General features: G+C 40.8%; 1 protein-coding gene across 2 annotated transcripts; it reads right to left on the reverse strand.

Moving 5' to 3' along the window:
• Nucleotides 1-448: 448 nt before the first annotated feature.
• Nucleotides 449-27,451, reverse strand: LOC132821486 (apolipoprotein D-like). Of its 2 annotated transcripts, none has more exons than XM_060834082.1 (6): nucleotides 27,348-27,451; nucleotides 24,761-24,900; nucleotides 19,220-19,347; nucleotides 9,354-9,442; nucleotides 5,241-5,264; nucleotides 449-1,329 (listed from the first exon to the last, which is right to left on the reverse strand). In XM_060834082.1, exons 2-6 carry the CDS (start codon nucleotides 24,878-24,880, stop codon nucleotides 1,103-1,105), a joined length of 588 nt encoding a protein of 195 aa, XP_060690065.1. In that variant the 5' UTR covers nucleotides 24,881-24,900; nucleotides 27,348-27,451; the 3' UTR covers nucleotides 449-1,102. The 2 variants fall into 2 exon arrangements, with proteins under 2 accessions (XP_060690065.1, XP_060690066.1); XM_060834083.1 differs by lacking the exon at nucleotides 449-1,329 and adding an exon at nucleotides 1,488-1,554.

The raw sequence follows: 27,451 nt of genomic DNA on the forward strand, positions 1-27,451 counted from the left end.
TGGTTAAAGGTTCCTCAAATGTTTTTAATGTGAGGATAGATCTCTTTTTGAACAGGAAAAGAATTAAGGCTGATAAGAGGGTGGGTAAGTGGCACTGAGGCCACAAAAAGATCAGCCATGATTTTATTGAATGGTGGAACAGACTCAAAGGGCCAGATAGCCTACTCCTGATCCTAGTTCTTAAATTCTTATAATTTGAAACCACATCCCCACAGCGTCAGCCTTGATGTCTGGATTACGAGTCAACCGATATCCTCTCCACGTCACTGTCACCCTTACACCCACTGATGTAATAAAGATTCCAGGGAATGGTATTATGAATGAAATTTACACACCCACACCATCCTAACCATGCAGGCTAAACATATACACCCAAATAAATGGATAACTGTGACATGAGGATCAGAAGAAACACACAACTTTAATTTCTCATTTTTATTGCCCATAAAGCACTTAGTGCAATAGATGTCTGATACTCTTGTGGTGCACAAAGCCAAGTAACTGTACCAACCCCAAACTAATCAAAGTTCTAAGTATTGCATAGTATTTAATTGAATAACATAAGAATAGCAGAAATATAATTCTGAGGTCAAACATTAAAGTCATTGAGCTCAAAATCATATTTTCTGCTTATTTATTGCCTGTCCATGATTTTTTTATCTAATAATAAAATGATTGGGAGAAGAAAATATGGATTGAAATGTCACAATCAGAAAACTCTGGCTGATGAGTACAAAACCAAGCACCAACAGGTGACCTCTTTCAGTTCATTCACATTAATTAGTCAATCTCTCTGCTTAGATCAAATGTTGGTGGCATGACATGTGATCCCAATTTTAAGTTGCACTCATGGTTCTCTAGTGCTGGACCAATTAAGATTTCACCAATGATTTGAATTTCAGAGGGGATAAATATTGACAATTGGAAGTATTTCATCAAACACTTGCACATTTGTTGAAAATAACTCAATTCATAGTCGAACACAGCAACTGCAGCAGATATATCATTTCAGCTATGCTAACTCCAGTTTAAATTGGAGTAAACTAAAATTAAGTGCATTTTGACGCAGGTTACAATCTTTTGTATGTATTCTGATTAGCTCTTATGTGCAACTTTCTTGATTAGTTTTCACAAGATCACGAGTGTTAATCTTATATTTTTCCAGGACACCATGCAGGTACTGTGCGGTATTTGCTGACAGCTGTCGTTCTCTTGAAAGAATCCAGGCATAATGGGTGTGTGTTATGCCAAGGAATGATACACAGGAGAATACCAGAGAGTAACTTTTATAGTCAGTGTCTAACACCCAGTAATCAAAAGCTTTATCATCTGAAATAAAAGAGTACAGAATATTAATCTATGATAAAACAACAGTTAGGTTTTTTTGACTGGCTCATTGGTTAGTCAAATTAAGTGCAATATTTGGAAAAGAAATTCAGACAGACTAAATATAACATTTCCAACAATTACGTGATAATTATCTCCATTGGTTGATTGTGGCTTATCTTGCTACTGTCAGAGTACGGGATCACATCTTGGCACCATCCCATTGCCCTGGTAAGCAAGCATTGACACCTTTAGTTTTACAGAACTTGTGGTGAACTGGATCTTTGCAGATCTTCAGGCAATTTCTTAATCATTTACACCTCATTTTAAACTTTGGTTCTCTGATCTTAGACACATCTATACTGTACTTCAATCACATCATCCTATCTGCCTCCTCTGCTCCAAGGATAAAACCCTGCTTATATAAGCTCTCCTCATAACTGAGATTTTCCTTCTCAGGCAACATCCAGGTGAATCTCCTCTACACCCTGTCCAGTGCAATCCCATTCTTCCAATAGTGTAATGATCAAATCTGTGGCTTACGCAATGTTTTATAAAATTATAACAAGTATTCCTTAGTCCTATATTATAAACCCAAGCTAATGAAGGCAATCATCCCATATGCCTCCTTCATCACTCTGTCACCTTTGTTGACACCTTCAGGATCAGTGACTTGCACACCAATGTTGCTTTGTTATCCATTATTCCCTAGAGACCTATCACTCATTGTGTAATCCTTCCCTTATTGCATCTCTCAAAATGCATCATCTCACACTTATCAGAACTAAACTTCATCTGTCCATTGCTCTGCTGATTACCAGATGATCAATATCAGACTGGAACCGGAGACCATCCTCCTCACAATCAACAGCACCACCAACTTCTGTCATTCAAACTTATCCATGCACATCCAAGTCAGTAATGTACATAACAAGCAACAAAGGTCCCAGTAATAATCTCTGTGGTATTACCACTTGTCACAAGCTTCCAGTCACAAAAATAAAACCTTTCACCATCACCCCTTTACCTTCTACTTGCAAGCCAATTTTGGATCCACTTTGCCAAATTGCCTCAGATCTCATGGGCTCTTACCTTTTGTTTTAAAGATTAGATTACTTAGTGTGGAAACAGGCCCTTTGGCCCAACAAGTCCACACCGATCCACCGAAGAGCAACCCACCCAGACCCATTCCCCTACATTTATCCCTAACCTGCACATTTTTGGACTATGGGAGGAAACTGGAGCACCTGGAGGGAACCCACGCAAACACAGGGAGAATGTGCAAACTCCACACAGGCAGTCACCTGAGGCGGGAATTGAACCCAGGTTTCTGGCACTGTGAGGCAGCAGTGCTAACCACTGTGCCACCATGCCGCCCAATTGGACCAGTCTTCCATGTGACACTCTGATAAAGGCCTTAATAAAGTCAATAGAGACCACATCAACTACATGACCCACATCCATATATTTAGTCACCTTTTCAAAAAATTTAATTTTGTCAGACAGGATCAGTTTGCCAGTTTTCTGAACTTAATTAGTGTCACAGGGTCATAGATATACAGCACAGAAACCGACCCGTCAGCCCATCTCACCCATGCTGACCAGATATCCTAAATTAATCTATTCCCATTTGCCAGCACTTGGCCCCTATCCCTCTAAACCTATCCTATTCATATATCAATCTAGATGCCTTTTAAATGTTGTAGTTGTACCAGTCTCCACTACTTCCTCTGGCAGCTCATTCCATATACACACCACCCTCTGCATGAAAAGTTTGCCCCTTAGATCCCTTTGAATTTTTCCCCTCTCACCCTAAACCTACACGCTCTAGTTTTGGACTCCCCCACCTCAGGGAAAAGACCTTGTCTATTTACCCTATCCATGCCCCTCATGATTTTATAAAAATCTATAAAGTCACCCCTCAACCTCCAATGCTCCAGGGAAAACATACCCAGATTATTCAGCCTCTCCCTGTAGCTCAAGTCCTCCAACCCTGGCAACATCTTTGCAATTCTTATTACTGTAAACACAAATAGCTAGCTTGCTGAGATGAATAACATTTGAAAGACCACCTCAATTTGCCTGTTGATACTGAAATTATGTTCAAAGCCAGTGGTAGGGTGTGGAATGCCCTACCTGCTAGTGTAGTCAACTCTGCCACATTAGGGAGATTTAAACAATCCTTAGATAAGCACATGGATGATTTTGGGATAGTGTAGCTGAGAATAATTCACAGGTTGGCACAATATCGAGGGACGAAGGGTCTGTTCTGCGCTGTATTGTTCCATGTTCTATGTAAATGAGGCCTGCTCAACTAGCAAAAACTTACCACCTAACATAGACAGTGGTCATTCTACCCTCCTGTGGGAAGTTGTGCTGCCATAGCATTCTAATCAAAGACTCAGAGCCACATTGTTGAAACCCTATCACAGTTCACACTTATTGTTTGCAACACCCACTGCTGACACAAGGCCTGAATGGTTAGCACTGCTGCTTCAAATCACCAGGGACCATGTTTGATTCCACCTTCAAGCGACTGTTTTTGTGGAGTTATCATGTTCTCCCTCTGCCTGTGAGGGTTTCTGCTGGATGCACTGGTTCCCTCCCACAGTAAAAAGAGGTGCATGTTAGACGAATTGGCCACAATGTTCAGTGATGTGTAGGTGAGGTGGATTAGCCATGGGAAATGCAGGGTCACTGGGATAGGGTAGGGGATGGTCTGGGTGGGATGTTCTTCGGATGGTTGGTGTGGTCTCTTTTGGCCAAATGCCCTGTTTCCACCCTGGGAATTTTATTGTATTTTATTCATTCTATTCAAGTTTATTCATTCTATTCCGTTTAGTGAGCACAGACCTACACCAACAATGTCATAACGTAAAATAAAATCTCTATCCAATGTCTCAAGTCAGAGGCAAATCAGTCACTACTGGAGTTTACATCCCTTTGAGGTTTTTCATTTAAGATTGAAGAATCAGTGTTGCTGTAAGAGGACAGATTTTGTCACAGCTTTCTGACTTACACTTACTGGACATTCACAAGAACCCCAATGTGAATAGGAATGACCTCAATTTCTAGCATTCAATTAACTGAATTTCAGATTACCCAAACAAGGTGGCAAGGTCTCGATGCTTGACTAACTTATCCAGCATTCGATTAATTGAATGAAATACCTCCCACCCATGTCCTTCAGATAATCTAGGTTCCCCTGTATTCTTTTTAAGACAGTGCTAACTAGTTGACAAATATACATTGTCATTAAAATGCACCAATCAACACACTCTTCCCACATAGCATTCAATGTTGTTCTCCTTTATAACGATATTCTTGTGAATGTCCTGATGAGTACATGATAAGACGTTTTAGTGAAATGTCTTTTTCTAAATTATGTGTTCCTAAATGATATTTCAAAAATCTAATGACTTTTTTTTACCCACACATCAAAGTATTTAAAAATATAAATCTCCCAGAAGTCTTTGGTTTTTATACACTGTTCCACCTCGTGATGTCAGTGATTCTGCACTCTATACTTGTATTCATCCTTATTGGCTGGTGTGACATGAGTAATGTTCCATCACTGGAAATGATGTGGAAAATATCTCATGTTAGTTATTGGCTAGCAGCAGAGTTTATTCAGGAAGCTTGTTTCTCAGTAAAGGCTTAACATCAATTTATATGTTTGAAAATTTTTGTGGAAATTATTTACCAGCTTTATCCCCAACAAATGCCAAACTCAGAAATTAACCACGTTTTTAATCACTGCCAACATACTGAGAAACAATCAACAGGAGTTATTAGAAAAATGTAATCAGTAGTCAAAACATTGAACCTTGTATTACATTTAAAATAGGATCAGATGTTGTTTGTTATTGTATAACATACTTATTAATCGAGGAATTATGCTTTTTAAAACATACCTAAAGGCTCTTGCATTAGTTGTTCTGTGGAGTGAAGATAATAAAAATTAGTCACAAACTACAAACTTTGCATCGATTTTTTTTAAAGTAGAACAAAATGGAAATTTGCACTTTATCTTTGAAATTAAAATCTTTCACAATAATCAACCAACAACAAGTTGTATTTATCCATTACCTTTAACAAAATATCCCCAAGGAGGATCATAGGAAGAAAAGATTGAGTGTTAAAATGACTAATAACACAGGAGGACGCTATTAGAACCTTCAATCCATGTTGATTGTTCCGAAGCAATTCAGGCAATCCCGAGTCACGATTCAATTCGTGTAACTGTAAAAGTTCATGTCCTTCAGCCAATCCAATTTCCTTTCTGAAATCATTGATTGTTCCCATTTCCATCACTTTCACAGATAGTGAACCCCAGGTCTGTATAACTCACTGCATACAAAGGTTCTTTCTTATATTTCCTTGAATCTCTTGATCAGATGTCCATCTATGTCACCTAGAAACAGTTTGTCATTGACTACCTTATTTTGGTCTGTCATAACCTTGTGCGCTTCTAACACATCTTCCCACCATTTCCATTGTTCAATGAGAACAACACCACATTTTCCAACTTAACCTTGTAACTAAATTCCCCTGTATATGGAGGGTAAATCCCCTTCATATTCATATGCATTCTAAACTGTAATCTTTGTTATCCATTCCCTGAATATGTTCTGACATTTTCAAAGATCAATAGACGTGAACCTGCAGCACCACTGCTCCTGTAAACTGTTTAGAACACTGGTGTTAAGTCTCTTGCCTCTTCCTACTCCTTCTGCCAAAATACATCACCTCACACTTCTCTGCACTAAATTTCACGTGCAACTTCTTCACCCATTCTCTTAGCCTAGCTATATTCCATTGCAAGCAATTTGTATCATTTTCACTTTTTGACACTCCTTCATATTTTAGAACATTAGCAAAATTTGAAATTTCCCTCCATTCCATGATCCAAGGCATTTCTCCACAACAACACAGAGTGGTGGTACTAACACTGGCTGATGGGAAACACCACTACCTGATCTTCCTGCCTAAAATATACCCAGTCATCACAATTTGCTGCTTAAATTCCTGAGCCAGATTTTTAAATCCAACTTGATAGTGACCCTTAATTTCATGAGCCTCAATGTTGTTAACTAGCCTTCTACTTGCTATCTTATCAATGCTTTTTAAATGCAAAATGTTTTTTTAAAAGAAAACCATAACCTCTAGAGAATAAAATCTTCTGTAAAAGCAAAATATTTTTTTCTCCAGTCGATGATCCTGCATATTGAAAGTGGAAAGCAGCAATAGTCTGCACAGGATGAGACAGTGGGATTATGGCAATGTCAGTGGTGAAGATGCACTCTCTTTGAAGAAAAGTTCAAATCCCACCATTGCAGCCGGTAGAATTTAAACTTGATTAGTAAGTCTGGAATATAAAGCAACTGAACGACAACCACTCCCTCCAACTATTTCGTTTACAGACCTAATTTTATGCTTCACCTGGATTCTGGTCCCAGAATGATTCAGGTCGAGCCCATCATTTTGGAACAGCTCCCTTCTTCCCCAACCCTGGTGCCAATGTCTTATGAATTTGAATCTACTTTTCCCACAACAATCTTTACTTTTTCCATCTTCTTAACTTTGTGCCAATTAGCTCATGACTCAGGTGACTCTTGCTTTTTATAGTTTTAGCAAGATATCCCTATTTTTATGCTCCATTCCCTTTGAAATAAAACCAAACCAATACTCCATTTGCCTTTCCTTTTACAGTTGAAATTGGATTTTAGCTTTATGTGATATATGCATAAGGATTCTGAAATCCTTCTGTGTTATAACTCTCTGTAGCCTTTTCCCAATAAAATAATATTCAGCTTTTCTCATCTTCCTGAAAAAGTGAACAATGTCATACTTTCATCGTTTATAATGCATCTGTCAAGTTTCTGTCCACTGACTGGACCAGTGTACACCCTTGTCTCATCATCGCTCCTTATAAGTACACTCATTCATGTAATATCTGCAAATTTTGCAATAGAATATTTACTTCTATCATCCAGGTCATTAATACAATATTGATAAAAATTGTGGCACTGATCCTGCAGCACTCCACTCATTACAGTTGTCATGCTGAAAATGTCCCCTTTATTCCAACACTCTGACTTCTATTAGTTAGTTAATCCTCTATCTATGGTAGTGTTCTACTCTCAATGGTCTTATATTATAAAATTGACTTGTATGCTGTATCTTAACAAATGCCAATGTGGAAATTTAAATGTGTTACATCAATTGCTTGTTCTTTAAATATCCTCCTTTTTAATTTAATACGCATTGTTTTTCCTTGTATTTTTTTCTCTCATGAATGGTTTGTGTTTATTTCATGCCAGTTTGACATTTGTTTTCTTGATTATTTAGTTTTTTTGGGGAATGCCATTAATGTCTTTCATTGTGAAGACTGACAAAAAATATTTCTTCTGCCATTCTCTGGGTTGCCTTGTTATTGCTCAGCTTTGTTCTCTGAATAACCTGTGTTCACATTGTCCTCTTTCTTCTTTTTTATACATAAAAATAATTTTTACTGTCCATTTTTATATTAGTCGCTAGTTTGCCTTCATAATTTATGTTCTTCCTCTTTTTTTTGCTTTTGATTATTTTCTTTGGCTTTTAAGACTTTCTAAATCCTTTGGTTCGGCACTAATCTTTGCAACATTATAAACTTTTATTTCCAATTTGGTGCTATTCTTAACATCCTTAGTTGGCATAGTTAGTTTAAATCTTCACTGGAATCCTTCTTCCTAACTGGGAACTACCTTTACTGTGAATCTGAATGCTTTTTTCAAATGTCTGCTATTGTTCCCCAACCATCTTTTTTGCTGAACTCTTTTGCCAGTCCACTCTAGCCAACTGTGCCCTCATCTCTTTGTAATTATCTTTATTTATATTTAGCACAGTTGATTCTGACTCAGGTTTCTCACTCTCAAACTGCATGCTAAATTCTACCATGTTGTGGTTACTGATCCCAGGGGATCTTTTAGTCTGAGATCCATGATTCCTTGTTGGATCCTCAACATAGTTTTCTGGGAAACCATTCTAGAAAGTTTATTTATTATTCCTTGTGGCTGCCTTTGCCAATTAGATAATCCCAATATGCCTGAAGATTAAATTCACCCAGGATCAATGTACTGTCTTTTTTTATATGCCCTCATATTCTAATTTATTGGTTTTCTTATATTTATGATAGCAACATCTAAGACATTTGGGCAGACACATGAACAGGAAGGGAATGGAGGGATATGGACCATACACAGGCAGATGAGATTACTTTAGAATGGCATCTTGGTCAACATAGACATGGTGGGCTGAAGGGCCTGTTCCAGTGCTGTTCTGTGTTCTAACAGTCACTATTAGGGAGCCTATAAACTATTCCCACCAATATCTTCTTCCTCGTGTTATTTTCTACCACCACCCATACAGATGTTACATTATCCAATGTAAGGTCATTTCTTGCGTTTATACTTATTTCAGATTAACCATGAATTTAAAATGCTATTAAGTCATGCTCATCAATCCCTACTGTACTGTTAATTTGTTTATTTTTATGAATACAGTATACATTTATGTAAAGAGCTATTAATTTTGCTTTTACACCAATGTTCTTCCTTTGATCTTATTTGCTCTGCCCTTTCCTACCCGTTTTGAGTACCATTATAAAAATTATTGCTTGCAGTTCTGTCATTTCCTTTTGCTTGATAAAACAACATTCATTCCCTTCTGAAACCTTCCTCCTCTAATTAACTAAAAGCCCTCCAAACCCACAACCCCTGCCAAAAATAGGACAAAGGCAGTGGATACTTGCAAACACTGATCTGCAAGTTCAGCTTCAAGCGACACACCATCTCAACTTGGAACAATATCACAATTCCTTCACTGTTACTATGTCAAAACCCTAGAACTCCCTTCCTAACAGCACAGTGGATCTATCTACACTCCATGACTAGTTCAAGAAGGTTGGTCATTACCACATTTTCTAGAGGTGATTATTAAATACTGCCGAAACCACATGAAAGATAAATAACTTAAAAAAAACTTACTAAGTCTGTAGATTAGTTTTGCTTGATCTTTGGCTGTCTTGTCAGGTGGAATTAATTCTGCAGTGTGTGCAGCCACCTCATTACCCTTCCTGCAAAAAGGAGAAAAGCTTTGTACATATAAAGACAAATCCTATACTTCTGTAATGAATTCATCTGAAGTAAAGAGGTGGCAGTGATAGGACTGACTCACTTGTTCACAAGCCCTTCATCAGAAATTCCTGATGAAGGGCCTTTGCCCAAAACATCGATTTTCCTGCTCCTCATATGCTGCCTGACCTGCTGTGCTTTTCCAGCACCACTCTAATCTAGACTCTGATCTCCAGCATCTGCAGTCCTCTCTTTTGCCTCACTTGTTCTCAGCTGATTTCCAGTGAGATGGATCTCCAGTGTACCCCTTCACATCAACCACAACATACACCAGAAAGATTTGATGTTATCAATGAGGGGATACTGTTTTAATGTGGTTGGAGACTAAGCGGTCTCTCCATATTAGGAGGAGGAAACTTGCTGCCAGATTTGTGAGACAAGTATGAAAATAATTCTTTTCTGTGACTCTTTAAAATTTATTTATTGATTGAAATGAATTTTATCATTTGGGTGAACACATTGCTGAATCCAACAATAAAATATGAAAGAAATCAGATGCATGAATGAAATAGAGCAAGTGAAATGTGAGCAAAGACGACAGTTAAATGAAGATCCAAGGACAGACAGATAATGCAAGTACAAATACCAGAGCACAAATTCAATTCGACAAGTTTGTGGAAACAGAGATTTGTCCACAGGACCACTGAGCAATAATACATTTATACATTCTTACAGAAGACATAGCTTAAACACAGAGTCAAAAAGCATGGTACTGGATCATTCGGGAGGCAGAGAGGGGCTATTGAGAGGAGTTACAGGGAGGTAGTTACTCCACAGTCACGCAAAGAAAGTAAATGGGTTACTGTCAGGAGATGGAAAGGGAACTGGCAGGCAGTGCAGGGGGTCTCCTGTGATGATTCCCCTCAACAACAAGTATACCGTTTTGGATACTGTTGGGGGAGGGGATGACTTACCAGGGGTAAGCAATGGGGCACAGGTCTCTGGCGCAGTGTCTGTCCCTGTTGCTCAGAGGAGAAGGGGGAAGAGGAGCAGAGCTATAGTCATTGATGTCTCATAGTTAACGGGACAGATAGGAGGTTTTGTGGGAACAAGAGAGACTCACGATTGGTACGTTGGCTCCCAGGTGCCAGGGTTCACGATGTCTCTGATCATGTTTTCGGGATCCTTGAGGGAGAGGTGGAACAGCCCCAAGTTGTGGTCCACATTGGCACCAAACGACAGAGGTAAGAAGAAAGGTGAGGATCTAAGGCAGAAATTCAGGGAGCTAGGATGGAAGCTTAGAGCTAGAACAAACAGAGTTGCTATCTCAGGTTTGTTGCCCGTGCCATGTGCTAGTGAAGCGAGGAACAGGGAGAGAGCGGAGCTGAACACGTGGCTGCAGGGATGGTGCAGGAGGGAGCATTTTCGATTTTTGGATAATTAGAGCTCTTTCTGTGGAAGGTGAGACCTCCACAAACAGGATGGTCTTCACATGAACCAGAGTGGTACCAAAATCCTGGGGGAGTATTTGCTAATGCTGTTCGGGGGTGTTTAAACTAATGCAACAGGGAGATGGGACATGGATTGTAGTTCCAGCGTACAGGAGGTTGAGGGTAGTGAGGTCAGGGACAGATTTACAGAGAGGACACCAGCAATCAGGATGTTGGTTTGAAATGTGTGTAATTCAATGCCAGGAGCATCTGGAATAAGGTGGGTGAACTTGCAGCATGGAATGGTACCTGGGATTTTGATGTTATGACCATTTCAGAGACATGGATAGAGCAGGACAGGAATGGTTGTTGCAGGTTCCAGGATTTCGATGTTTCAGTAAGAACAGAGAAGATGGCAAAAGAGGGGTGGCTTTGGCATTGTTAATCAAGGGTAGTATTAAGCAGATGACATAATGTTGGAGGACTCATCACTGAGGTAGTTTGGGCTGAGGTTCGAAACAGGAAAGGAGAGGTCACACTGTTGGGAGTTTTCTATAGGCCTCGAATTGTTCAGGAACGTAGAGGAAAGGAGAGAAAAGATGATTCTCAATAGGAGCGAGAATAACAGGGTAGTTGTTATGGGGACTTTAACTTTCCCAATATTGACTGGGAATACTATAGTTCAAGTAGTTTAGATGGATCCGTTTTTGTTCAATGTGTGCAGGAGGGTTTTCTGACACAGTATGTAGTCAGGCCAACAATGGGCAATGCCATATTGGATTTGATACTGGGGAATACCTGGCCAGGTATTAGATTTGAAGGTAAGTGAGCACTTTGCCGATAGTGACCACAATTCGGTTATGTTTACAATACTAATGGGCAGGAATAGATATATCCTACAGGGAAAGAGGTATAGTGGGGGAAAGGCAAATGCAATGTGACTAGGCAAGATTTAGGATGCGTAGGAGGAGGAAGGAAACTGCAGGGGAAAGGACACACTTGAAATGTGGAGCTTATTCAAGGGACAGCTACTACAGGTTCCTACAAAGTGTTTACCTAGCAGGTAGGGAGGTGAGAGGGAGCCACAGTTTACTAAAGAAGCTCTTGTCAAGAGAAAGAAGAAGGCTTACGTGAGGATGAGATGTGAAGGCTGAGTTAGGGGGCTTGAGTTTTATGTTAGCCAGAAAAGATCTAAAGAAAAGGCAAAAAAGAGCCAGAGGGGACATGAGAAGTTGTTGGTAGATAGGATCAAGGAAAACCCTGAGGCTTTCTATAGGTATATCAGGAATAAAAGAGTAAGATTAGGGCCAATCAAAGACAGGAGTGGGAAGTTGTGTGTGGAATCTGAGGACATAGGGGAAGTACTTAATGAATACTTTTTATCAGTATTCATGTTGGAAAAGGGCAATGTTAGTGAGAATATGGAAATACAGGCCAAAAGATTAGATGGGATTGCGGCTGACAAAGAGGAGGTTTAAGCGATTTTAGAAAATCTGAAAATAGGTAAGACTTCTGGGCCAGATGGGATTTATCCTTGGATTCTCTGGGAAGCCAAAGAGGAGATTGCAGAGCCTTTGGCTTCGATCTTTATGTGATTATTGTCAACAGGAGTAGTGCCAGACACTGGAGGATAGAAAATGTTTTTCCCTTGTTTAAGAAAAAGAGTTGGGACAACCCTGATAATTATAGGCTAATGAGCTTTGGTTGTGGGTAAGGTGTTGGAAAAGATTAGAAGATAAAGGATTTAGAATCATCTGGAAAGGAATAATTTGATTTGGGATAATCAACACGGTTTTGTGAGGGTAGGTGATGCCTAACTAACCTTATTGAGTTCTTCGAAAAAGTGACAAAACTGGTGGGTGAAGATAAAGCAGTTCATGTGGCGTACATGGCCTTCAGTAAGGCATTTGATAAGATTCCACATGGTAGGCTATTGCACAAAATAGAGTTTCTGGATTGAAGATGACTTAGCCATTTGGATCAGAAATTGGCTAGCTGAAAGAAGACAGAGGGTTTTGATTGATGGGAAATGTTCATCCTGGAACTCAGTTCCATGGTGTGCTGCAAGGATCTGTTTTGGAGCCACTGCTGTCTGTCATTCTTATCTGGATGTGGGCGTAAAAGGATTGGTTAGTAAATTTGCAGATGACACTAAGGTAGGCAGAGTTGTGGATATTGCTGAAGGATTTTGTGGGTTACAGAGAGACATAGGTAAGATGCAGAGCTGGGTTGAGAGGTGGCAAATGGAGTTTAATGCAGAAAAAAGTGTGAGGTAGTTCCTTTCAGAAGAGGTAACAGGAATGCAGAGTACTGGGTAATGGTAAATTCTTGGCAGTGTAGATGAACAGAGAGATCTTGGTGTGCAGGTGCATAAATCCCTGAACGTTGCCACCCAGGTTGATAGGATTGTTAAGAAGGCATATGGTGTGCTGGTGTTTATTGCTAGGGGTATTAAGTTTCAGAGCCACAAGGTCATGCTTCAGCTGTACAAAACACTGGTAAACCCACATCTGGAGTATTGCGTACAGTTCTGGTCACTGCATTGTAGGAAGAATGTGGAAACTTTGGATAGGGTTCAGAGGAGATTTGCTCGATGTTGCCTGGTATGGAGGGAAGGTCTTACAAGGAAAGGCTGAGGGATTTGAGGCTGTTTTCATTGCAAGGAAGAAGGTTGAGATGTGACTTAAATCGAGACATATAAGATAATCAGAGGATTAGATAGGATGGACAGTGAGAGCCTTTTTCCTCAGATGGTGAAGGCTAACATGAGGGGACATAGCTTTAAATTGAGAGGTAATAGATTTAGGACAGATATCAGGAGTAGTTTCTTTACTCAGAGATTAGTAGGGGCATGGAACAGCCTGCCTGCAACAGTAGTAGATTTGCCGACGTTCAGGGCATTTAAATGGGCATTGTACATACATATGGATAATAATGGAACAGTGTAGGTTAGATGGGCATCAGATTAATTTCACAGGTTGGCGCAACAAGGTGGGCCAAAGGGGCTGTACTGCGCTGTAATTTGCTATGGTCTATGTTCTATGTAAAAGCACATCTGATCAGGCAGCTTTCAAGAAGCAGGAGAGTCGACGTTTCGAGAATGGATGCTGCCTGATTTGCTGTGCTTTTGATTTGAATTGAATTGAATTTCTAGTCATGTGTACCGGGGCACAGTGAAAAGCTTTGTCTTGCGAGTAATACAGGCAGAGCTTTTCACTGTGCCTCAGTACACATGACAATAAATTCAGCTTTTCCAGCAGCATACTTTTCCACTCTGATGTCAGCATCTGCAGCTTTCACTTTCTCCAGAGCTTCAATACACTCCATTCAAAAAAAGGAACCTGCTTGTAGCTTTCAAATGACAGAGATGAATAGAGATCAGGAAACGATGTAAATTTCAGGTTAAGGCCAAAGATGGCTGCAAATATTATTGTGAAAATAATAAAGGAGAACATAAGTAAGATTTGATACGCTGGGCCACTGGAAAATATTCAAGACACCATTAAAATTAGGAAAGCTTGGAACAGAGTAGATGGAAGCAGAACACTTCCAGTGTTGATGGTCAAAAGCAATGAGGGAGATTCCAAGATAAACCATGAAATGTATTTTTAAAAAACTGTAACTTTAACACACTTTATTGTGTGGCCGTGGAATTAAGTCCAGCTGTAAGGTTAAGTGAATACTCAAGATTGTATTTGACAGATGAAAAAAATGTTGAAGAGAGATGAGAAGTGAGTGGATAAAAATCATAGGAACCATTTGCTCACAAGAAGGGTGAACATCAAGGTGACTGGGTTAAACCGATGGCCTGATTCTATTTATAACTTCTGTGAATTTCCATGTGCAAATCCAGCTTATTTGCCTGGGTTCATTTCACATGAAGGAAATCACACCATCTGAGGATATGTGAGAAGTGCTGCAGTGAAGACATCACAACAAGACCACAAGTGGTAGAAAAGTGAGGAGCCTCCTGAAGATCAGAACATATAATTCAACTATAGGTCTCAATAGAGACTGAGGTCTTCATCCACGAGGTATGGGCCTGGCACAGGAGCAGAGTGGCCAATACAAACCTCTTTTCCTCCTTTCAAGGAGCCCAGGTCCCTTACATTGTTTTCTATTATATAGTGAGATCTTTCACATGGCAGTGCGAAGATGCAAGGTGGACAAGAGTGAACTCTGCTGGGATTGTGACAGGCAAAGAAGGAGTCTCTATTGGCAGCTCCAATGGTATTTATCCTTATCAGGAAGAGTCAAGTTTTGATTCTATAACAAAATTTTTCATAAGACAATGATTACAGCATCCAAACAGGAGAGTGGAGCTGAGACTACACCCAGATCAGACATGATCATATTGAACAGTGAAGCAGGACCGAAGGGGCAAATGGTCTACTCTTGCTGCTACGTCCTACATATGTATCTAAGGTGTGGAATCCATGGGCTGAATTCTCAAAAACAAATGAGCTAGTGTCATTTCAGAGGTTAGAATAGAAAACAAATATGAAACATGGCATTTTCATTTCAGGGTGGTACCTTGATGAATTTAGGGTATCTTAAAAGTAATTAGCCCTCGTCTTTCTAACTTTTTCACCTATGCTAGTGGAAGCACAGTCGGTCGACACTCGCCCAATGTCTGCTGCCAAACACCTTATGGTGTGGCTGGTGTAACATTCCAGTCAATTTGCTTGCAGCTAGCTCATTTATTCTAAAATTAATTTCCTTCAGCCCATGCCTAATTTCATGTGCATTTAACATCAGGTTTGCAGCATCACACTATTTGAAGCATTCATTGGTTAGTAGCTGTCTTGATTTCCAAATGTAACACTTAAGTCTCTTAATGAGACTGCAGCCTTCATTTACATTCATGTTCTTTTTAACCACAAGCAGCAGGGTTTCCAAGGATAAAGTAACTCTGCAACAGTGTTTATTGTGGAGAAGGACATGGGAAGATATAGAATGTGGAGAAATAGATGGTGACGTCTTGAAAAATGTCCATATTACAGAGGAGGAAGTGCTGAATGTCTTGAAACACAAAAGTGGATAGGTCCTGAGCACCTGTTCAGGTGTACCCTAGAACTCTGTGGGAAGCTAGGGAACTGATTGCTGGGCCTTGCTGAGATATTTGTATCCTCGATAGTCACAGGTGAGGTGCCAGAAGACTGAAGGTTGGCTAACATGGTACCACTATTTCAGAAAAATGATTAGGAAAAGCCTGGGAACTATAGCTCGGTAAACCTGACATTGGTGGCGGGCAAGTTGTTGGAGGGAATCCTGAGGGACAGGCTTTAGATGTATTTGGAAAGGCAAGGACTGAAGGTAGAAGACTGAGGGTGGTGGTGGTGGACAGTTGCCTTTCAGACTGGAGGCCTATGACCAGTGGAGTGCCACAAGGGTTGGTGCTGGGTCCATTATTTTTTGTCATTTAGGTAAATAATTTGGATGTGAACACAGGAGGTATAGTTAGTAAGTTTGAAGATGACACCAAAATTGGAGGTGTAGTGGACAGTGAAGAAGGTTACCTCACAGTATAACAGGGTCTTGATCAGATGGGCCAATGGGCTGAGGATTGGCAGATGGGGTTTAATTTAGATAAGTGCGAGATGGTGCATTTTGGAAAGCCAAATCATAGCAGGACGTATACACTTAATGGTAAGGTCTTAGGGAGTGTTGCTGAAGAAAAAGTCCTTGAAGTGCTGTTCATAGTTCCTTGAAATTAGAGTCACAGGTAGATAGGATAGTGAAGAAGGTGTTGGTATTTTTTCCTTTATTGGTCAAAGTATTGAGTATAGGAGTTGGGAGGTCATGTTGCAACTATACAGGACATTGGCTGGGCCACTTTTGGAATATCATGGCCAATTCTGGTCTCCTGTACAGAGTTTTCCAGCTGCAGGGATGTTGTGAAACTTCAAAGGGTTCAGAAAAGATTTACAAGGATGTTGCCAGGGTGGAAGGATTTGAGCTATAGGGTGAGTTTGAATAGGCTAGGCTGCTTTCTCTGGAGCGTTGGAGGTGGAGGGAGGACCATACAGAGGTTTATAAAATCATCAGGGGCATGCATAGGATAAATAGTCAAGATCTTGTCCCTGAGGGAGGGGAATCCAGAACTAGAAGGCATAGGTTTAAGATGACAGGGGAAAGATATAAAGAGACCTAAGGGACAATTTTTGCACACAGAAGATGGTGCATGTATTGAATGAGCTGCCAGAGGAAGTGGTGGAGGCTTGTACAATTGCACCATTTAAAAAGCATCTGGATTGATATATGAATAGGAAGGGTTTATAGGGATATGGGCCTAGTGCTGGCAAATGGGACTAGATTAGGTTAGGATATCTGGTTGGCATGGACAGGTTGGACCGAAGGGTCTGTTTCCATTCTGTACATCTCTATGACTCTATGACTCTAACTTAAAAGAACCACAGCTTTCTCAGTTCATATGGCAGGTGCCTTGGCAATATTGCTCGCGGGCCAATAGGAATGTTCTTGATCTGTCTGTTTTCCATATCACTTCCAGAGGCCCTCAAACATCATCTGCTCCCCTGGGCCTTCATCCACCAGTGGGCCCTCGCTGATAATCCCGGACTACTATTGGATCCAACAGAACACTACCATCTCCACAATCAAAACCCCTATTACACCTTTCATACCCTTTACAGAAAGATGTTCTGCCTGTCGATCAGGCTGACTTAAGGGTTGAAATTGCACAAAGTATCTACACACGTATCACCTTTGACCAATAGTTTAAATAGATAGAGTCATAGAGATGTATAGCATGGAAACAGACCCTTCGGTCCAACCTGTCCATGCCGACCAGATATCCCAACCCAATCTAGTCCCACCTGTCAGTGCCTGGCCCATATTCCTGCAAACCCTTCCTATTCATATACCCATCCAAATGCCTCTTAAATGTTGCAATTGTACCAGCCTCTACCACATCCTCTGGCAGCTCATTCCATACACATTGCCCTTTAGGTCTCTTTTATATCTTTCCCCTCTCACCCTAAACCTATGCCCTCTAGTTCTGGACTCCCCCACCCCAGGGAAAAGACTTTGTCTATTTATCCTATCCATGCCCCTCATAATTTTGTAAACCTCTAAGGTCACCCCTCAGCCTCCGACGCTCCAGGGAAAACAGCCCCAGCCTGTTCAACCTCTCCCTGTAGCTCAGATCCTTCAACCCTGGCAATATCTTTGTAAATCTTTTCTGAACCCTTTCAAGTTTCACAACATCTTTCCGATAGGAAGGAGACCAGAATTGCATGCAATATTCCAACAGTGGCCTAACCAATGTCCTGTACAGCTGCAACATGACCTCCCAACTCCTTTACTCAATACTCTGATCAATAAAGGAAAGCATACCAAACGCCTTCTTCACTATCCTATCTACCTGCGACTCCACTTTCAAGGAGCTATGAACCTACACTCCAAGGTCTCTTTGTTCATCAACTCTCCCTATGACCTTACCATTAAGTCCTGCTAAGCTTTGCTTTCCCAAAAGGATTAAGATGGCTGTATGTGTGGTGGATAAACACTGTCACATATTGGTCTGGTCAGGCAACTTTCTTCCTTATTACAATTTGATGTAATTAAAGTTATTTTACATATCTGCTTATCGTCATTGGAGACAGGAAAAAATTTTAATCAATTGGTTGGCCATTGGGTCAATGTTGTGGTGCTGATTTCTACATTGAATGAAAGTAATTAGCACAGTTGGTCAAATAGGTATCAGGGATCACTTGATGGGATTATCATTTACTGGGATCAGTGTCCAGTGATGCTTCACTAAAACCTGTTTCATGGTGGCTGCAGTCAAGTGCAGGCCAATTAAAAAAATGCCAATTTATCCGCACCTGAGACTGGAAGATCAGTCTGGTACAGCAGAAACAGCAGCTGCTGCAGTGCTGAACAGACCCAGTTTATTGTCACAGATATTGCTACATCTTCTTAATCTTTCTCCTTAGCGATCTGGAAGAAGATTTTTAAGTCTGCAATTAAGTGCACAAATAGGAAACACAATTGATGTACTTCATTCCCATCTTTCTAGAATTCAATCCTTTCAAATTTGTTCAATTTTATGCACCCCCAAGCCATTGCTACACATTGTTCCAAATTTTCATGGTTCTAATCAATGAAGGAACTCATGGTGATCACACTGCCAGTTGGAAAGCAACAGTAACACCCTATTCTGCTGTACCAAAATAGTTTTCGCTCTCCCTTTATTTGGAGAATTATGGTCGCTAAATTTTAATAAGGAGGTCATGACAATCATTTTAGTGTCTCACGTGTGCACATTTAGAACACACACAAATCTGCACACACGCGCACACACACAGTATTTACAATAGAACTTACGTAACCAAAGTGATAAGCTCATATATGGTTCTTAGCCCATTGTAGCTCGAGGATATTGTTTCAGAAATACATCTGTTGTCTTCAGTGACATTATAAAGTCGCTCAATTTCATACCATGTTCCCATATACTGTAATATAAAAACAAGTGTATTAGTTTATTAGTTATGTGCATAATTAATTGAGGACCAAATGCTGTAGATGGGAATTAAATCGATACTTGCAACACATTGCTCCGGTTTCCTCCCACAGTCCAAAGATGTGCGGGTCAGGTGAATTGGCCATGCTAAATTGCCCGTAGTGTTAGGTAAGGGGTAAATGTAGGGGTATAGGTGGGTTGCGCTTCGGCGGGTCGGTGTGGACTTGTTGGGCCGAAGGGCCTGTTTCCACACTGTAAGTCTAATCTAAAAAAAAACATCTTCACAAGATCACCATGAAGTTAAACCCTGCTGTGGTGGTGTATATCATGATTCTGTAAACATGATTCTCCATGCACCAGTGACCAAATCTCAATTCCTCAGATTTACCAGAAAATAAACATGCACTTCGTGTTCCTTGTAATTCCTCCTGGGAAATAATTGCAAAGTTTCATTAGCAGAAAAGTGCAAGTAGATCTTGATTTCATTTCTTTATTGTAACTTGTATTTTGGTACAAAATACAATGGAAAGTGTTGTAGAGTGTAGCCATTCTCTGGCGCTGTTTTAAAACAGAAAATTACACGAAAACATGAAGGCAGAAAAATGAATAAATAAAGAAAAAGTGTTTTAGTTTACAGTGCTTCTTGTTAAATGCTCCGTCATGGAGTAGGGGGCCTGATGACCAGGTCAGAGTCCCTTGGCAGCGCCTCTGCAATGAAAGGCTGTTCTCATCGGCATCATTTCGCTTCCACCGCCGCTCTCTCCGCCACTCTCGCCATTGCTGGACCTCGCCAATGTCGACTTGATCAATGCCATATCTCTGTCTCTTCAATATTAGAGAACAATGTGTGGTTTGGGTCAAAAGGCCGGAATCTTTCATGAAAATGAAGGTATCAAGGAGAAAATGAGCATCACTTATGGATCACTGGCTTCCATATTTATGGGATTTCAATTGCAGATCAACGCAAATTAAAATGGAAACACTTAAATGCATAACATAACATCCGAATGAGAGTAGCAGTTTATTTTTTTCTGTGGGACAATCCTTTGTCAGATTGTCACGGGGAGACAGAGGTGCCTTCACATGAACTACTCAAAATAGGAACAGCACAGAAATGGAAGGTCTAGAATACAGGAATATTTACTAACATAACAGCTGGTTTTTTTAAGAAACTGTTGTTGGATTAATAGGCGGCCATCATGTTTTAAAATCATGCAACATTTTTATGTATAGAGTTGCAAAAACCAAAGATAAATGAAACAGTTGCCATGTAGGGGGAGGTAGTGGATATTATTTGGTTGACATGATAAAAGGCTGGGAGAGAACAAGGACCCCTGGAAGAACAGCAGAGAGGAGGACCTGGAGACAGTTAGCAGCACATAAAAGAATGTGAGAGGAGACATTTTTGAATACGAGTCATATTTGATTTTTAAAAAAGTTAACTCTGTTTCTCTGTCCACAGATGCTGCCAGATCTGCTGAGTTTTTCCAAAATGTTCTGTTTTTTTTAAATTTCAGATCTCCAGCATCACAACAGTACTTTTATTGGGAGAGAGGAGGACGTGGATCTAGCCCAGGCCAGCCCAGACCAGCCCATCTTCCACTGGGTGGACCGGCCATACTCTAAAAAAACTCAAAGTGGGACACAGAACAGCAAGTACTTAATTGGATGCTCAATACCTTTCTTTATTAACTTATTTTCTAATTAAACAATTCAGAGATGTTATTACACACCTCCAAAGCAGGTCAGATTTGCATCCAGTCCTTACTGTCCAGGCATCCGGACACTACCACTGTTCTATATGAACCCTTCAACAATTTTCTGGTTAATCTTGCTGGACCCATTGCAATGAGAGATGTCAAGTGAAAGGATAGTTTAGCACATCAAATAACAAATATTAGTGAACTCTGTTTTATGGTGATAAAACCATGAACTGCATTGATGAAGATCTGAAACAAAGAATAACAGAAATTGTGAAGGTTATTGATGAAGCAGCTGAAGATGGTTGAGCTTTGAATACTACCCTAAGGAATTCCTGCGGAGATGTCCTAGAGCTAAGATGAATGATGTCCAACCATCTTCCCAAGTGTCAGGTATGGCTCCAACCAGTGGACAGTTTTCCCCTGATTCCTACTATTGGAATACTGTCTGCAATTCTGATCTCCCTGCTATAGGAAAGATGTTGTGAAACTTGAAAGGGTTCAGAAAAGATTTACAAAGATGTTGCTCGGGATGGAGGATTTGAGCTAGAGGGAGAGGCTGAATAGACTGGGTCTGTTTTCCCTGGATTGTCGGAGGCTAAGGGGTGACCTTATAGAGATCCATAAAATCATGAGTGGCATGGATAGCGTAAATAGACAAGGTCTTTTCCCCGGGGTGAGCAAGTCCAAAAATAAGACATAGTTTAAAGTGAGAGGGGATAAACTTAAAGGGACCTAAGGGGTACATTTTCACACAGAAGTGGTGCATGTATAGAATGTGCTGCCAGAGGAAGTGGTTGAGGCTAGTACAATTCAACATTTAAAAGGCATCTAGATGGATTTTTGTACAGGAAAGGTTTAGAGGGATATGGGTCAAATACTGGTAGATTTATTTAGGATATCTGGTTGGTATGGACTGATTGGTTTGAAGGGTCTGTTTCAAAGCTGTACATCTCTGTGACTCCACAACTCCAGTTTTGCTCAGGTCCTTGCTAGGGATCCTCAGTCCAATGCGGCCTTGGTATCACAATCACCTCGTTAGAATAGTTAGATATTTGTTTTTGACTGGAAGAGACTGAATGGGCTGAAGGGCCCTTTACTGTGCTGTAGATCTCTATGTCTCTTCTGAATGAATATGAAGGCATTCTTGGAAGTGGTGCAAATTGGTAGCTGCCTTTGCATTAGCAACAAGTTTCAATGGTCAGCAGAGAATGATGAAAAGAGATTTAGATTAGATTACTTACAGGGTGAAACAGGCCCTTTGGCCCAACAAGTCCATACCAACCCTCCAAAGAGCAACCCACCCAGAACCATTCCCCTACATCTACCCCTTCACTTAACACTACAAGCAAATTAGCATGGCCAATTCACCTGACATGCACATCTTTGGACTGTGGGAGGAAACCGGAGCACCCGGGGGAAACCCACGCAGACACGGGGAGAATATGCAAACTCCACAAAGTCAGTCGCCTGAGTCGGGAATTGAACCCGGGTCTCTTGCGTTGTGAGGCAGCAGTGCTTACCACTTGAGTCTCTGCCAGTCAAAAACAAATACCTAACTATTCTAATGAGGTTCATTCATTTATTTTTAAAATAAGTATATTTCAAACATTATCTTCTAAATTGGAACATGCTCCTCAATCAAGACAAAAGCTGTTGATTAAACACTTCAATAAATGTTTTCTCCTACCATCCCTAAGGCCATTTAAATATTTAGCAATCTATCAGTCTTTACCTTAAACATTGTCAAAGACTGAGCTTTGTCAGCTTTCTTGGATAGAGAATTCCAATGATTCGCAATCCTCGAGATAAAAATAATTCTTAACAGTTTGGTCCCCCTTAATTTGAAACGTTTTCCTTTGGTTCTAAATTCCCACACCTAACACCCATACACAAATTTGGAGACACTTCTTGCTCACATCTCCCAGACTAACACTATCCTTTTAAGCGTTCTGTACGTTTTAATAAGATCATCCCGCATTTTCTGAAACTCTTCCAAAAACAGGCCCTGTTTCCCCAAACTGTCTTCATTGAACAGCTCCACCATCCTCGGAACAGGTCCTGCATGGAAACGTAAGAAATACGAGCAGGATTAGGCCATTCAGCCCTTCGAGCCTCCACCCACATCCCACAAGAGAATTTTACAAATCACATTTTCCAACACTTAGCCTATCGCCTTGTCTGCCTTGGCATTGCAAGTGCACATCTAAATCCTTGGAAATTTTATGAGCGTTTCTGTCTCTACAATCCTTGCAGGCAGTGAGTTCCAGATTCTCACTAGCTTTGGAGTTAAAAGATTTTCCTCACATCTCTTCTGAAACTCCTGCCTGTTACCTTAAATCTGTGACTCCCAGTCACTGATTCTTCTGCCAAGGGTAAAATTCTTTTCACGCTTCAGGTTCACTGCCTTTATTCTTGATGAAGGGCTTTTGCCCGAAACGTCGATTTCGCTGCTCCTTGGATGCTGCCTGAACTGCTGTGCTCTTCCAGCACCACTAATCCAGAATCTGGTTTCCAGCATCTGCAGTCATTGTTTTTTACCTCTAAAATTCTTTCCTGTCTACCCTACCCTCATGTGATCCTCATAATTTTATACATCTCTATAATGTCCCCCCCCCCCTCAGTCTCCTCTGCGTCAAGGAAAACAAGCCTAGTCTATCCAATCTCTCCTCATAACCAAAACTCTTCAGCCCTGACAACATTCAGGTAAATCTTTTTGTACTCTCTCCAGTGGAATCACACCCCTCCTATTATGTGGATTCCAGGACTGCACATGAAATTCTAACTGTGGCTGAACCAACATTTAATATAGTTTCAGCAATAAACAATGTGTGCTGCTGGAACCCACAGGACAGCACTTAACATTAATACTAATTTCCAAATAATTTAGAAACATCTTCCCAAATAAGTCCTTAAATTATAATCCAAATTGTTCAATATTTACCAAAGTAAAACAAAGATAAATTTCCCCTACTCTTATGGTCTGTAACTAGCCCAATATTAGAACTGCTATATTCAATGATTACCCTATTCCCATTAAATTTCCGGTGTATTTTACATGATAGATTCACGTGAATAGATACAATTAATATAACATGATTGTTCAGCAGAATTATCTATTAAAATGATTTGAACAAATGAATATATTTCCTGTATTTGGGCAAGTTACCTTAAAGGACATTACACTGAATATATTAGTGGCAACAATTTCTGGAACTAAATCACCACAGATATAGATTTAATGTGATTATCATAAAGTATTTGTTGAGACAAATAGGTAACTTTGTGGATCAGTGTTAACCCTTCATCAGAAATTTCAGAAGGATCATCAATGACTGAAAGGTTAACTCTGTTTCTCTTCACAGGTGCTGCCTAACCCACTGAGTATTTCCAGCAGTTTCTGCTTTGATTATTGATGGGTTTCGTGGTGACTTCCACACTCAAAGACATTTGTTTCGGAGTACTAATGTAAATGTATTATAAGCCCTGTTTGTGCTAAATGAGAAACCATATGAGTTCAGATATAAGAACATAAATTGATTTTGCTTTGGATCCCTATCGGTAAAGTTGAGCAGATGGTGTGAAAATCTATTGAACTGACCAATCCTTTGGCAAAAGATGTTTTATTGATCCTTTGGCATCTGCATAATTTATTTCCTTATACAAAATGGAATTGCCAAGCAACTAAAGAATTAACAGACAAACCTGATTGAGACTAAAATTCTTTTGCACTTCAACATGTTCACATCTACCCCATTGGACAGCTTGAACTCTTTTGGTTAAACAAATGGAAGTGATCAACAGCGACAGGAACGGCCCCCACATGGTAGCAGCTTGAGAGGAATCTGAAACACAAAAGAGATTTCTGAACCAAATATACTCACAAATTAACTGAATCACAAAAACAGAGGCTGTTCATTTAATTTTATGGAGGCAATAATTTGTCTGTAAATTCTCGTAGGGGTTGCCGGTTCACTCAGTTGGCTGGATTGCAATATAGAGTGATGCCAACAGCATGGCTTCAATTCTCACTTTTGCTGAAATTACCAAGAATGACTGTCTTTCTCATCTCAGTCCTCACCTGAGGTGTGGTGACCCTCAGGTTAAACCACCACCAGAGCAATCCTTAAGGAACTCTATTTCGAGAGTACACTTCTTTTTATAAAAAAGCATGCTTCACCATCAGAAAGGATTTTACCTTAACAATCCACATCCAGGAGTAATCCCTGACTAATCTTGTGCAAAATGCTTCTCTATTTCTGTCATTTCTTAAATCTACTTTCCTTACAATGCCTACAATCGTTATTATTTGGAGATGCTGGTGTTGGACTGGAGTGTACAAATTGGAAGCACTAGCTTTCAGAGCACTGCTTCTTCATCAGGTGGAAAGGAGTGGCGTTCCGAAAGCTAATACTTCCAATTAAACCTGTTGGACTATAACCTGGTGTTGTGTGATTTTTAACTTTGGACAATCATTACAGATTTCTTAGGGCAATGTAACCCAATGGATTCTTCTGACACTTTGTCAAAATGGTGTTCAGCAAAATGGATTTTTTTTTAAAAAAACAACCTGGTTTATAGTCAGGGCTGATACTGTGTTCTGTATCTACAATGGAGTGGTGCTGGAAAAGCACAGCAGGTCAAGCAACATGCGAAAATTGATGTTTTGGGCAAAAGCCTGTCATCAGGGATGAAGGCAGAGAGCCTCCGCAGTGGAGAGATAAATGGGAGGGGGGTAGGGCTGGGGAGAAGGTAGCCAAGAGTACAATAGGTGAATGGGGGTGGAGATGAAGGTGATAGGTCAGAGAGGAGATTGGCAGGTAGAACAGGTCATGAGGACAGTGCTGAGCTGGAAGGTTGGAACTGAGGTAAGGTGGGGGGAGGGGAAATGAGGAAACTGGTGAAGTCCACATTGATACCCTGGGGTTCCAAGGCGGAAAATGAGGCATTCTTCCTCCAGGTGTCAGGTAATGAGGGAGTGACGGCAGAGGAGGCCCCAGGACCTGCATGTCCAGGGAGGGGGAGTTGAAATGTTGGGCCACGGGGCGGTGGGGTTGATTTGTGCGGGTGTCCCGGAGATGTTCCCTAAAGCACTCTGCGAGCAAAACGTTAGAGCAAGTTACAATTAGCAGGACCAATTAGAAATACTCCAATGAAGTCAGTGTTGAGTGGGTGGATGAAGCCATTGGCTTGATGTTGTGTTGTACTAGCTTGTCCTGAAATTTTATTCTCATGAAATGTCAGTTGTTCGCTTACAGACATCATCCTCCATTTGGTCTACCCAAGGAGTCGCTCTGTATTGGGATCCAGCTTACAAGCTCTGATGTTGGCTTTCACATTGTCTCTACCCAAAGAAGGTCTCTACCAAAAGGTAAACTTCCTTCCGGTGAAAAGCACTTCATTCATTTGGGCTGCTTGTGAAAACTGACACCAGGTCCAGAGTGAACTCCACTCACCTCGGGAACAGCGTGGCATCCTCCTTCTCTGGACAAATCAACTCAACTCGATACAACGAACTAATCCCAAGCACAACCCCAGCTCTCTTCATTCGGGAAGCTGCTGAGGAGCAACAGTCTCCCCGCCCGGTCTAAACACGTGTGTGTGTGAAAGAGAGTATGTGTATGTGTGTATATGTATATATGTGTGTGTATATATGTGTGTGTGTGTATATGTGTGTGTATGTATATATGTGTGTGTGTGTGTATATGTGTGTGTATGTGTATATGTGTGTGTGTATGTGTATATGTGTGTGTGTGTGTGTATATGTGTGTGTGTGTGTGTGTCCAAAGCAGAGCTCCCCGTGTTCCAGTCCAGGCCAATGTTTATCCCTTGATCCTCCCCAGACGGACTGACGCTCGCTCCCTTTAGGAACAGCATCCTGGCTGTATCCAAAATGGTCAGAGCCCACTGCACAAACGGAGCACCTTCAGGCGGGACAGGAGCTGTGTTCCCGAAGTTCCTGATTGTTATTATTATCACAGAATCACTCAAGTGTAGAGGCCATCCTACTATCGACCCAGTCTGGTTTTATTATCTAACTCGGATCTAATCCGGTTCCAATAACTAAACCGGCTCCGTTATCGAGCCCGGTCCTATTATCCAGCCCGACCCTAGTATCCAGTACCAATGCTGCCCTCACTCGCTGTGTGAAATAGGATTGCTTTCCCCCTCAGATCACTTTGCTTCGTGTGTACATCATTGTTATATCGCCTTTCTCTGCTCCGAGCTTCTCACAATAACTCTTCTCCCTTTCAGTCAGCCCTCTCCTCCCTCTCATTTCCCAGCAGCTTACCCTGAGCAATGTGGAGAGTGAGCGGCGGTCAGTCCCACAGCCGCTGGGTGCCAGCATCTGCCGAGCAAACTCACAGCCAGTCCTTATATTGCGAGTCCGCGCAA

This window comes from Hemiscyllium ocellatum, chromosome 13 (genome assembly GCF_020745735.1).
Source record: "Hemiscyllium ocellatum isolate sHemOce1 chromosome 13, sHemOce1.pat.X.cur, whole genome shotgun sequence".
In the NCBI taxonomy this organism is placed as follows: domain Eukaryota; kingdom Metazoa; phylum Chordata; class Chondrichthyes; order Orectolobiformes; family Hemiscylliidae; genus Hemiscyllium; species Hemiscyllium ocellatum.